The sequence below is a fragment of the Acinonyx jubatus genome, chromosome B3 (assembly GCF_027475565.1).
Source record: "Acinonyx jubatus isolate Ajub_Pintada_27869175 chromosome B3, VMU_Ajub_asm_v1.0, whole genome shotgun sequence".
NCBI classification, from domain to species: Eukaryota; Metazoa; Chordata; class Mammalia; order Carnivora; family Felidae; genus Acinonyx; species Acinonyx jubatus.
In genome coordinates, this window is record NC_069386.1 from 139,999,466 (window position 1) to 140,011,916 (window position 12,451).

The 12,451-nt window shown below is 52.6% G+C and overlaps 1 protein-coding gene across 12 annotated transcripts in view; it reads left to right on the forward strand.

Moving 5' to 3' along the window:
• WDR25 (WD repeat domain 25) overlaps positions 1-12,451 on the forward strand; it is a 139,386-nt gene that overhangs the window by 84,710 nt on the left and 42,225 nt on the right. For all 12 annotated transcript variants that reach the window (XM_053224941.1, XM_027066617.2, XM_053224943.1 and 9 more), the window contains one exon: positions 11,888-12,018. In XM_053224941.1, the coding sequence (XP_053080916.1) occupies positions 11,888-12,018 (131 nt within the window). The remainder of the gene's footprint in view (positions 1-11,887; positions 12,019-12,451) is intronic.

Here is a 12,451-nt window from a genome sequence, read left to right on the forward strand (position 1 = left end):
AAAAGGCATTTGGGTAAGATGGATTTGTGCTGGGTAAATCCTAAGGGGGCTCTTGACAAGCAGGGCGAGAAGGAGAGAGCAGTCAGTGGAAGGAACTTTACATTAGAGAGTACTCCTGTGCAACAGGCACTCTTAGCACCTAATCCCGCCACAGCCCCCGCGTGGGGTCCTGTCCGTGGTCCTCAGGCGAGGACAGAGCCACGGGGTCAGAGCTGGTTCGAAGCCTCTGCCCCTGACTCAGGTTGGCTGGTCTCAGCACCCACTTTGCCTCCTCTTCCTTGGGCTCCTTCTGGTCACTTTTCTGCTGGACTCTCCTGCCGGGGCCAGGAGGGGAGGCCGGAGTCCCCGCCCATCCCCGGGGTGTCCCAAGTCTTCACATAGGCCTCCCATACCCCGTGGCAAAGGCCCTGGGGTCCGTGCCTCTCTCAGGGCCTGGCAAGCAGGAGACGACAGCTCTGGGCCCGACCACACAGCCCCTCCCCAGCATCTGGGAGGGGGCACGGCGAAGGAATACGGCGGATGGTGTAGGGTAATGGTGGGGTTTGTGTCCCACCCGGAGCATACTTGTCACTGGATTGCTGAGGCTTGGCCTCGAGGCTCCTCTGCCTGAGCCCCGTGCGTCCTCAGCGGGGGTGAGGACAAGATTGGTGGCCGTGTCAGCGGCCGGTACTGTGCCACAGGCCCTCACCATGGCGTGCTGCCTGCAATCTCTTCTCCATTTTACAGGCAGAAAGCTGAGGCTCAGAGCAGGGAGTAGCTAGCTCACGACCTCCCTGTGGTACGTGGCAAGTGGGGATTTAGAGCCATGTCTGCATTTGCAAATCCTATGTCCTTTCCACGGTGCTGAGTGTATATGGGGTTTTTCTTCTCAACAAAGTGTTTCCCTAACCATTTGTGGTCTTACAGTGAGTCCCACAGGGCCGATGAGGATGCCATGGCTCAGGGAGTTTGGTGCCACTTGGTGATGACCGCGGTGGGTAATGTCCTGACCACCCACTGTGTGCTAGGCCTTCTCCTGCAGCCTTACATCTGGGGTCTCACCCTTTAAGGCCGCACCACCAGAATCTTCTTTGTGTGCAAAAATCTGCCAGGCTCACTCCGTTGCCCATGTGCCCAGTAATCCATGCTCAGCATTGGAGATGCAGACCCAGGATCCACCCCAGAAGCTCTTGTCTGCCGGGGGAGACGGAAGTGTGGACAGAATCCCAGGTTGTGGTGATGGAGAGAGATGCAAGAACCTGTAGCCTGGAACCTGGCAGGAGGCAGCACCCAGGACCCAGGGGACAGAAGATCCGGGTGGAGGGGGTGTGGTGGAGGAGGAGGGAAGCACATTCCCAGCAGACAGAACAATGAGGACAGAGTTGTTAGAGGAACAGGAGTGGAGTGTGTGGCGTTGTGGGGTGCAGGCAGCTGGGGGGGAGCCTGCGGGTGCAGACCTGTGGTTCCCGGCCTGTGAGGTCTTTTCCTTTTCTTGGCCCCGCTGCCCCCCCCACTCCAGGGTCATTGGGTGCCCATGGGTACCTGCACTGCCCAGCCTCGGAGCGAAGGAGTGATGCTTTTCACATCCTGGCGGTGCTGTTGGGTTAATCAAATACGAGTTCATTTGATAACATTAATGGATGCTTAGTGGCCCTTTGTCATGATGTATCTTCTCAATCAACAGATGTTAAACAGACACTGCCGTGGCATGTGTGGGTGTGTGTGAATGTGGGGGAAGGCTTCTGAAATTTTTGGATTTTTTTGAAGAGAGTCTTCCTGACAAGTTAGGGACTGCCACAGCAGGTGGCAGTAGGGGGCCGTTGCTGAGTTTGGAGCAGGAGAGAATCACGGCTTGATTTGCACTCTGGGCAGGTCTGCCTGGTATCTTCAGCTGGTTGGGTATGACCAGGGTGAGGTGGAGAGCTGGAGGAGGGGAGGGGGCATGCCTTGCCCAGTCTGTGGCAGAACTTCACTGGAGAGGAGCTCGTGTGGCCCCAGGCCCAGGGTGCTCCTCCAACGGTGGTGTACTGGGTGGTGGAGGGAAGGCTCAGCCCCTGTCCTCAGGGCTTCGCCTAAGATGGGGGGACTTTTCCACGCTACCCCACTCCCGGGACTAGCACTCATCACCTGTTGAGAGCCGGGTTCCATTCACTCTGCAGGTATTTCCTGAGCACCTGCTATGTGTAGGACCTGGTGCTGGGGCTGTAGCAGTGAGCACGTTGGATATCCTTTGTCCCTCGTGAGGAGGTCTCAGGGTGTGGACCTCACCCTTGGAGCAGCCCTCCAGCCCCGACATGGACTTCTCCTGCTGAGGGGGCTGTTTGTCTCTGTGTTTGTCGCCCTGACTAGTGTGGGAGCTCTTGAGAATGGGGCCTGCCCTGGGAGTCTTCGTGTCTTCGTCATCTGGCCAGGGCTGGCTCGGAGCAGCGACTTGGAGTGTGTGAGCAGAGGCTGGCCCTTGCTGGGCAGTGAAACCCATCGGTGGCTCCCCCCGTGCCTCCCACCTCGGCTGTGCGTCCCCACCCTTGGCCCAGGTTGTCATAGATGCTGTCTTTAGCAGAGGCCGGTGGGCTTGGGCGGCCCCTGTGGCTCTCGGCCCGGTTTGACTTCTCTCGTCGTCCTTTCTCGTCACCGAGTCTGATTTCCCTTTTCACTCGATCTGCCTCTTTCCGCCCTTGGTGATTTGGCTTTTTCATTTCAATCTAATTAGAACTCTCTGCCAGGAGAAGGCAATGCAGGGCGTTCTCACCGCAGTGCTTTGGGAATTAGTCACTCGGTGCCCATTGTCGTTAATGGGAATTTGGTGCCAAGGCCATTTATCCTGGTGTCCTCAATCAATACAGTTAAAAATCTGTGGATTCTGAAATGTCAATACCCGGCCTGAAATATGGAGAGCCAGCCACATTTTATCTCGTTAATTTATAGTTCTGACGGGCTGTTGGCTTATAGGACAACCATGAATCAACACCTAAATAAAATCCACTCACAGATTCATTATTTTTGGTGCTCCCGCTTCAGTCTGTAATCTTCCTAACAAAACGTCTCTGATGCATTAGTCTGAGTGGCCTCAGGGAACCCTGGCCAGCTCCGCCAGGGCCCCAGTGTCGCCTGCCTTATGAGTCAGCTGTCCTGCACACCAAATCAGCCCATCTCCTCGAAATCCCCTGAAGAGCTTGTTCACTTCTACGGGCACTGGTCTTGTGAAGGTTCCAGCCCATCACGCCCCCCTCCCCCACCACTGGCAGGTGCCCCCCAGCCTGGCTATTGAGACCTCATAGGTTTGCAGGACCCCTGGTGCCCCCCAGGGCTCTGACTTTGGGGAAGGCACCCTGTCTTCCTTCCTTTGCCCTGGTCAGCTCTCCTGATGTGCATCCAGCCTGTCCTGGACGTCCGTGCAATGGCACCTGGTCCCAACAGTGCTGGAGGCAGTGCAGTGTGATGGGGCACGAATGGGGTGCGAGTGTGCACCTCCACTCACCTGAGCTGGGTGTCCTGGGGGAAAGTTCCTTCACTTCTGTTTCTGCATCCATGAAAGGGGATAACAGTACCTGGCTGGTGGTAGGATTTTGAGGGGAATAGCTGAGATAATGTTTGTAGGCACTTTGCAGAATGCCTGGCTCAGGTATGCACTCAGCAAAACATGTCCCTTCCCTACCTCTGTCCCTCCCTCTGAGGCCCTTGGGATGGTGGGAAATAATGACCTTGTTCCTGCCAAGGGTCCAGAGAGCCCCGGTTGCTGGACCATTTCTTCAGATGTGGCAGCTTTGGTAGCTCAGCTCCAAAAGCCCCCAATCTGGTGATCCCCCAGCTGGCTTACGAGTGTGGCCCTTGGTCCCCATGTGGGTCTGGGGCAGCCGGGAAGGCCTTCCTGGGTCCTCCCCATGTCTCCTCCATGTGTTGCTTCTCCGTGACAAAATTCTACTGGTGGTGGGCTAGTGGCTTCCTCCTGGTGACGAGACGGCAGCTGCCCTTTATGTGGGTTGCGTGTGCAGACCCCCCGCAGTCCAGCCTGACCCGCTCTCCAGAGCTCCAGGCACCCTGTGCTGAGGAAGGTCTCTTCCCGCAGATAACCCACTGCCTGCAGCCTTGCTGTCCCCAGCCCCTGGCTAGCTCCTCCTGCTCTGGGGGTCCCTGTGTCTTTCGGTGGGGGGTCATGGTGCATGGAAATGACAGCTGAGACTGGACCCGTAAGTGACCATTTCTCTTGTTTTCCAAGAGGTGCGTTCTGGTGCCTCCCTCAGTTTTGCATCCTGATTGGGACTGCCGTCACAGAAATGCTTCAGGAAAGGGGACCGCCACATCAGCTGAGTGTGCACCGTGGGCCAGGCCCCGGGTGGTGTAGCCCTGGTTCCTGGCACACTGCTTGGTCTGTATGAAGCTGAAATGGACAAAAAGATGTTAGTCCCTTTGCTTACTTATTACATTTTTAGTACCTACACTTACCTGTGAGGACAGTGTTTTTATCCCCATTTCATTGACCCGGACACTGAGGCTTGGAGTGCTCGGGGACTTGCTCGAGGCTTCGCGGCCAGCAGCAACAGAGCTGGGATCCACCTGTGGCCTGTGTGACTGGCAGAGCCTGCCTGTTGAAGCCTGGGAGTGGCATGCCCTCACCGCGTTGGTTTTCCCTGCCGAGGACGAACGGTTTGCTGAAGCCCACCCCTAGGGGTCCTGCTTGGCTCTCCCCCAGGCAGCTGGCTTGCCACCTGTGGAAGCGAGCTTGGGGCCTCTGGGAGGAAGGGGCACCCGGACAGATCTTGACCCAGCCTTCTGATTAAGTGACTGGCTGAAGGATGCTTCTCTGGCTGTCGGCAGCCGCTTCTCCGGTGGGAGAAATGTTAGCCCTGGCGATTATAGTACACTTGGCATAGGAAGGGTGACAAGCATCCAAATTAGAACACTGACGAAGACCAGGAGCTCATGGGGCTTTAGAGGAGGGGCTGCAGATGGGGCTCCTTTTGGGCCGACTGGTGCCACCACTCCCGGCCCTGGAGGAGGTGCCTGCAGGGGGCCTGGGCTTCTCCATGCTTTGGCTTTTGAGCACCATGACTGAGTGTCCCCCAGCACAGCTCCGAGGGACTGGGTCAGGTGCCCTTTAGGTACCTGTGGAGGCAGGAAGACGGATGCCCAGCCGCATCGTGGGCCGCCACGTGATGGGCACACTTGCACAGCTCCTGATGGTACGGGCACGTTTTGTGTGTCCAGTCCTGTGGTCCTAGGGGTTTGCCGCTGGATCCAGACACAGAGTCTCTGAGGGGCTCCATAGCCCAGTGAGGTCTGAGCCGACGATGGCCCTGGCACTGCCCCTCCAGTGCCTTCTTGCCCAGGGAGCAGCTGCGCACCTCCATCCGTCCTTCTGGTGTAGGCGGGACCCCCACAGACTCCTCTGCTTTTCCCCTGTCCTCATCCACCCCTCTTTCTCCCAAGCTCGTTCCTCCCCCGACGCCCTGTCCCTAGCCCTCTTTTAAATGTGCCCGTTCTCAACTCTACCACCTCTTTGGCCCTGGGCCCCATTCCCACGCACACCCTTCCTCTTTCGGTCTGAAGAGTTTTTCTCTCCAGTTTCAAGCTTGTTTTCTCCCCCTCTTTCCATACAGCTTTGGGGCACGACCCTAGTGTCGGATATTAAATCCAGTGTTATTACGCGTCCATGAAACAGGCTGCCAGCCCCATACCTCACCCTGTGGGAAGTGCCCGCGGGTCCTGCCACATCCCACACACCCCCGTCCTGTCATTTTCTCCCAGTGATGCCTGTGCCGTCCTGTGGATAAACGAATAGCGGTTTTAACTGATGGCACTGTTTCGTGGACTACCGTCGCCCCACCGTGCTGGTACTCGGTCTCTGTGTGCGCTCGGAGGCAGCCGCCGGGCGGTCAGGCTGCCCTCGTAGGTCAGACCTCCTCCGCCGACGGACTGGGAGCCCGGACGCTTGCCGTCGAGCGGGGCCTGCTGGGCCCTAGAAAAGCCAACTTGAGGCAAACCCTTGCGACACACCTTGTTTGCAAGTTGAGAACTTTTTTTTCCTTTTTAATTTTAGGGAATTCAGTCTCGTCCAGATCATTAAGAGCAGCAGCCAGACTTGATATAAAGAGAAACGCCGACTGCCGTTTCTTCTGTTGCTGCCGCAGCCGCTGTCTGGTGGGCCTGCCGTCCGTCTGGGGCCTGCCCCCTTATGTCACTCTGTCTTTCCAGTTCTCATGACAGCTTCTTCAGCTTAGCTTTATTATCCTGGTTTTGTGGATCTGAGAGGACCACCAGCTGAGCCAGAGGCGCCCGCTCAACCGCGGGGGACCTGTGGACGCACCTGGACCCTTCCCGGGACTCTGGCAGGCGTGCTGAGACGGCCCCTGTTTCTGATTCATAGAGTTTGATTTGGAAGTTAGTAAGCTCCTTTTCTCGTTAACTTTGAGTCAGGATGGTTAGATTTACAGCTGGCGGGGTACTTCCCAGAGGATGAGTGTAACGATATTGATTTTAGCGAAATGAGTCATATGCCGCCTGCCTGGGAACACGAGCTCAATCACCATGAGCCGACAGCATCAGCTTTCCCTTGTCAGCGTCTCCCCTGCATGTTCGTGAGTCCATGGATACGAACAAAGAGCTAAGGAGAAGGAAAGGTCACGGATAGCTTGCAGGCAGGCAAGGCGGGGTATGGAGAGCAGGGCTCTGGGGCTGGACAGGCCTGGCCTGGCTCCCAGCATGGCTGACTTGTGTGGCCCTGGACCAGTCCTCACCTTTCAGAGCTTTCATTTCTCCTGCTGTGAAATGGGCTAATGACACCTACTACAGAGGGCTGCACGCAGGCCTGGAGGTGACAGATGCCCACTCCCTGCAGAGGAGGGCGTGAACTTCTTTTCTCTTTCTTGGGGTCCCCTACTTGGGTTTCATCTGACCTGGATTAAATGTCTGTTATGTGCCAGGAACTGGGCTGGGGGCCAGACATGCTGAGTGGAAGAAGAGGACCTGTTGGGGACTCAGAGCGCTGCATGACGATAGGGTCCCCCAAGGTAGGCATTAAGGTGGACAGGTGGTGTTGCCCCAGCCACATGGGTGGTCATCTGTTGTCTCTACCTGAGAAAGGAAGAGGGGAACCTCTGAGGAATTTCCTGGCTAGTGTTACCAGCTGCCTTATCTTCTCAATATTGGTGATGGAACCAGGGGTAGTAATGATAGCGTCAAGAGAATAAATTGAGTTTCTGCGTATTTTTGCCCTAATGACAATTTATGGTTTATTTGTATCATTATTGATTCAAGGAGGAAAAGAAGTGATTTTTCCTAACTCCAAGAGAATCTGAACAGTTCTTATACTGGTTGAGTTCATTATAACGAGATCAATAAAGTCAGTGTTAGTGGATTAAATATTTTAAAACTCAATTTCCCATAAGCAGCATACAGTGAATAAATAGAACTTTCTGTAACAAGCATGTAACCAAGCAAGATAGTCTCAAGGTTAAAGGTTACATAGCAACTAACCATTGTGCTTGAGGTAGCGTCGTGAGGGAAGAGAGGACGTGGTGAACAGGGCACTCGATGTAGGAACATGTAGAGGAGGAACAAGTCTGACAAGAAAGGACCTTCACCTCACCACGGCTGGGAACAAGATAGTCTCTGATAAATATTTCCAGCCTTTATCTGTGTCTCTTCAACAAAATGCAAAGACTAGCCCAGGGCAGTGTATTCTCATAGCCTCAAGACAGAAACTCCAAATCATTCCTCTCTCAAGGTTCCTGCTGTTAAGAACTTGTAGCCCTTGGTTTTAGGTTTTAATTTAACCAAGGATGAATTCAGTAATTTGGGGGTTAACTTTTTCCAACAATCATAGCTCCCTTTTATTGTTTGCTGTGTCTGCCACGCCCTCCAGAGCACTCTACGCATTATGGATGCATGTCTCTCGCGTGTGGTCCCCAGACAGCCTGCCATTCACAGACTTAGGCAGGTCCCTCTCCTGGGGTGGGGCCTGGGTCTGGGTGACTCTCAGCCCCTCTGCTGCACCACCTCCTGCACCGAGCACGGTGCCGGGCAGGGACAGCTGGGGTCCCCGACTTCTGAGCCACAGCCTTGTGCTAGACCTCCTTCCCCGGTAGAATCTCCCCCTTTGTGTTTCCCATGAGCTATCTGGAAGCTTATCAGAAATTCTAAAATCTTTTAGTTTTGGACCCTTTTAGCAGATACAGCAAAGGCCTAGTTCTCATAAACAAAAAGTAGGAGAAAAGATAGAAAGCATCGCTTGTGTTGTAACGGGAACATCGGAGTACTTACGAGACTCGAAGGCTCTTCCCAGTCTCTTTGGAAGGTTGAAGAATAACATGCAGAAATACGTGCATTTTTTTTTTTTTTTTTTTTTTTTAGCAGAAAAAGCTCAGTCCTCATCTTTTAGCAACTCAGCTTTTGCTTTTCCTCCCACCTTTTCCTCATTGTTGGCAAGACTGTATCACTGCACTTTTTGAAAAAACATGCCTAATTCACTGCTGTTTCTGAAATAAGCATATGGTTATATGCCACGGTCCAAGAAACAGGGAAAATTTTTCTCCAGGCAGACCGTTTATTTTTCCTTTTGGGCTTAAGGACTAGCAGGGACTCTGAACGAGCAGGAGGGCCACAGTAGGTACTGTTGCCTGTGCCAGGAGATTTCTGGCCGGGGCCTTTGCAGCAGCGTGGGGGCCACAGTGGCATCTATGTGCTCCTTTTCCATTGAGGGGACATGATGGTGGTCCCTTTCTTCATCCCCCATATGGGTCCCCTGGCTACCTGGCTGGGGCACGTGCCCTGAGGCCTGAGCCGCAGTTCCAAGGCCTGTCCCAGCAGGTCTCTGTAAGTGCCATTCCGAGTCCCGGCCGTGGGGAGACCTCCATCCTCCCTAGGAGGGGGCATCTCTAATCGGGCATAGCATGGGTGGTCTCTGACCACCAACTATAGCTTGATGGGTTTCAGGAAAGAAGAGGAAGCTCAAGGAATATCGGGTTTCCACTCAGGTTAATTTCCCAGGATGTGAGTTTTTGCTTGAGACAGTTGCTTGTCTGTTGACCTAACGAGACACGTAGGACCCAGACTCCTGTAAGTCTGCTCCTCTCTGATGCCTGGTGAGAAGGATTCTTTATTAAGAAAAAGCCACACACACACAACATCATGACAACGATATTGGTGTAACTTAAAAAATGATCTTACTACCCCTAGAACAAACCACTTCAAGTCGGTGAATCTCTTCCCAGCCTCTGCCCGTATCAATCCCTACTTAATACTTTTGTGATCCAAGAACAGGTGTCAGGCATTGTCTGTCTTGCCAAAGAGCACGGTTTGTGATTCCAGTTTTGAATGGCTTTTCGACATTCCAGCAGGCAGAGACCCACATTTGCCTTAACTGCCCCCTTGGGCTGGACCGCTAGGCTATTATTTATAGGCCCTTCACCATTACGGATGACAGGACCCACAATGGCCCCTCTTCACATCATAGTGACACAGGATGACCGTGAAAGACTTTGCGCACTGCCCGTTTGAGTGGAACAGTTAAGGGGCTTGTTGAACTTCAAGAAGTATAGAGGCTCCATTTACAAAACCTCAGGTGTTTCCAAAGTTTTCTCTGATGACAAGTGACTGCAAACTGTAGGCCCCTGGAAGATACTGGAAAAAAATCAACATAACCCTTCATCAAGGGAAAGGTGACACTTTAATGAAGAGCTTTCCCAAAAGTTTGTACCGTGGAAAGAACATTTTGAAAAGAGATGTTTTTGTTTCCACCATCTTGTAATTTGTTAACCAAAAACTATGTGAATGTGTCACCTATTAAAAACACTAATATCTGCACCCTGAACTTGGGAGCAGTTTTTCTAACCTGCTTCAAAATCCTTGAGATGACAATGTCAATGGATTTTGAATTGGGCTATTAAAAATATGAGAATGCAGTAATACCCTGTGATGAGTTGCAGGAGCGTTTTTCTGACCTGAGGGGAACTGGGGCCTCACTCATAACATGTTCACAAAATCCTTTGTATCAGGGATGGATAGAAGCGGACGGTGTCTCCTTTGTCGCCAGTGGTAAGCATCTTCCAGCCGGGTCTGTGCATCTCTGGGAAGAGTCTTTGTTAGCTCTGATGACCTCAGAGAATGGACTGGAGCCCTAACTGGGCTACTTTCAAATCATTGAGCCACAGACAGTTTTCTTACCTTTGAAAAAAAATGGAAGCAGTGTCAATTTGGTAGCTCTCACTAAAAACTCGTTTGATTTAATGATTTCACAGAGGTTTGTTGACACTCTTAGAAAATGGCACATTAAAATATATTTTATTATTTTTTAAAATACAATTTATTGTCAAATTGGTTTCCATACAACACCCAGTGCTCATATTTTAAAATATTGGTTATTGTGTCCTTGTCTCTCCTTTAAAATAGTTTATTTTTGGTATCTTAATGCGTACAATTTATTCGCACCGTAGCGCGGTATGTAACTTACAAGCAAACACGCGTCCCCATGATACGTGCTGAAGGGCTGTCCCTTGTTGGGTGTTGCTGTCAGACGAGTGCAGAGACCATGAATCGAGGCAAATTGGGTTTATAAAGGCTCCTGCTGTAACTCAAGACTACCAGTCGATGAACTTTCATTTCCTTACCTGGTGAGCTGGTAGAATGCTGTGTGTGGGGGTCCTGAACACAAAGCAGGGCAGCCTTCTGGAAGTGCTTTCTGAAATGGATGAGCAAACATGGCCTCTGGGTTCCCGTGAGAGGAAATGATGCTGGAGATCTTGGCATCACGTTGGTCTCCACGGCCACCAGCTTCATGTGTCCCTAATTGCCCATGGCCTCAGTCCAGTGGAGGAGTTTCTGTGGGCCAGGGGCAGTCAAGGTTGTCCCTCCTGGGCAGTGGGAGCCATTGCTGACATCTCTGAGGGAAACCACCTTCACGCTCTTGGTGGGTGTTGCATAGCAGGTGCCATGCCCGTGAGATGGCCTGGCCCCTGGGAACGTGTCCCGTGGTTCCCAAGGCTGGTCTGGTTTCTGGCTGCATTTTCAGTGGGGTTGAATGGAGCACACGAGAACTACAGCCAGTGCCCTGGGGCATAATGTGGCACAACATAGAGGAACGAGTGCTGGCTTTTGGAACCCAACAGACCTGGGCTCAGGGTCGGAGATCTGCTCCCCACACGCCCTGAGTTCAGCCTGTTTATGTCACTGACGTCTGAAAGCTCACAGTGGCGAAACCGACATTTTCCCCACCACATGTGTGTGTGTACACACAAATGTTTTCACAGTGCATGTGAGCGCTCGACAGCGGTTTCATGACAGATATGCAGAGGACAAGGACCGTCTTGAGTCCTGCAGAATCAGTGAGACCCCAGTGGGCCACACTGCCTGTCCATGCTGGCGCCCGGGCCCTGTAGGGTCATGCTGTCACTTGTTGCCCAGAGTTATCATGCTACCATTACCAGCCACTCCCTGTAGCAAATCATCCGTGGTCATGAATGTAAGGTCATGGTTGAAAGATGGCTGATCCCACAAAGATCACTTTGGAGCATCTTGCTTTTTCTTTTTTAGACTCCTGGGTAAGTACTCTCTATTAACTGTGCAGCTTTGACAATGTTACTTAAGCTCCCTGAGCCTTGGCTTTTCTTCAGTCGTAGAGCAGGTTTTGAGCGGTTGTGTGGTTTAAATGAGTTGATAGGCAGTGTCGATGGAACACAGGAAAGGTGATGTTCATGGGTCCGGCCGTTGGGTCGGCCCTGGGGGGCAGTTCGGCCAGTCAGGGACGGGGCTGGTCAGAGAGTGAGATTCAAGTGCCATGACGTCTGTTGTGCTTCCAGAAAGTCTCGTGGGCCCTTGGGCCCAGAGATCTATGTCAGATGGCATCTTAGTTTTCAGATATTTATCTTGTGGTCCGAGTATTTTTTAATGCTCTCTTCTCTTCTTTGTGTTGTAGGAACCCAGCTCTTCAGCGGTCAGAGTGACTTTAGAATCACTACTTTGAAATTTCACCCGAAAGACCACAGCCTTTTTGTGTGTGGAGGCTTCAACCCCGAAGTCAAAGCTTGGGATATAAGGACCGGCAAGGTGATGCCCGTCTTCCTCCCGTGGCCTCTCCACAGGAGAGCTTGCCGCGGCGGTGTGACTGACCGGGGGCGGGCCAGCATCTAGGTGCAGGACCCTGGAGACGGGGTAATTACCACCTGACATTTCATCGGTGCTCAGCGTGATGTGTATGTGTTCTGAAAGAACGTTCTTGGGTTGTTAGAGTATTGAAACATCAGAGGTACGGCTCTGAAAACATTTATTGAGTACCTACTGTGTGCAGATGTTTCCAGATGATATAAAAGGAATTAGCCTTTGGGTTACTCAAGGGAATGATGTGCGGTTGCAGATAAGTGGTGCGGAGCACTACTGTATGTATGTCTGTGTGTGTGTGTATGTGTGCACGTGTGTGTGTGTGTGTGTGTGTGTGTGTGTGTGTGTGTGTGAGGGGGAGAGAGAGAGATGGGTGGGGGAG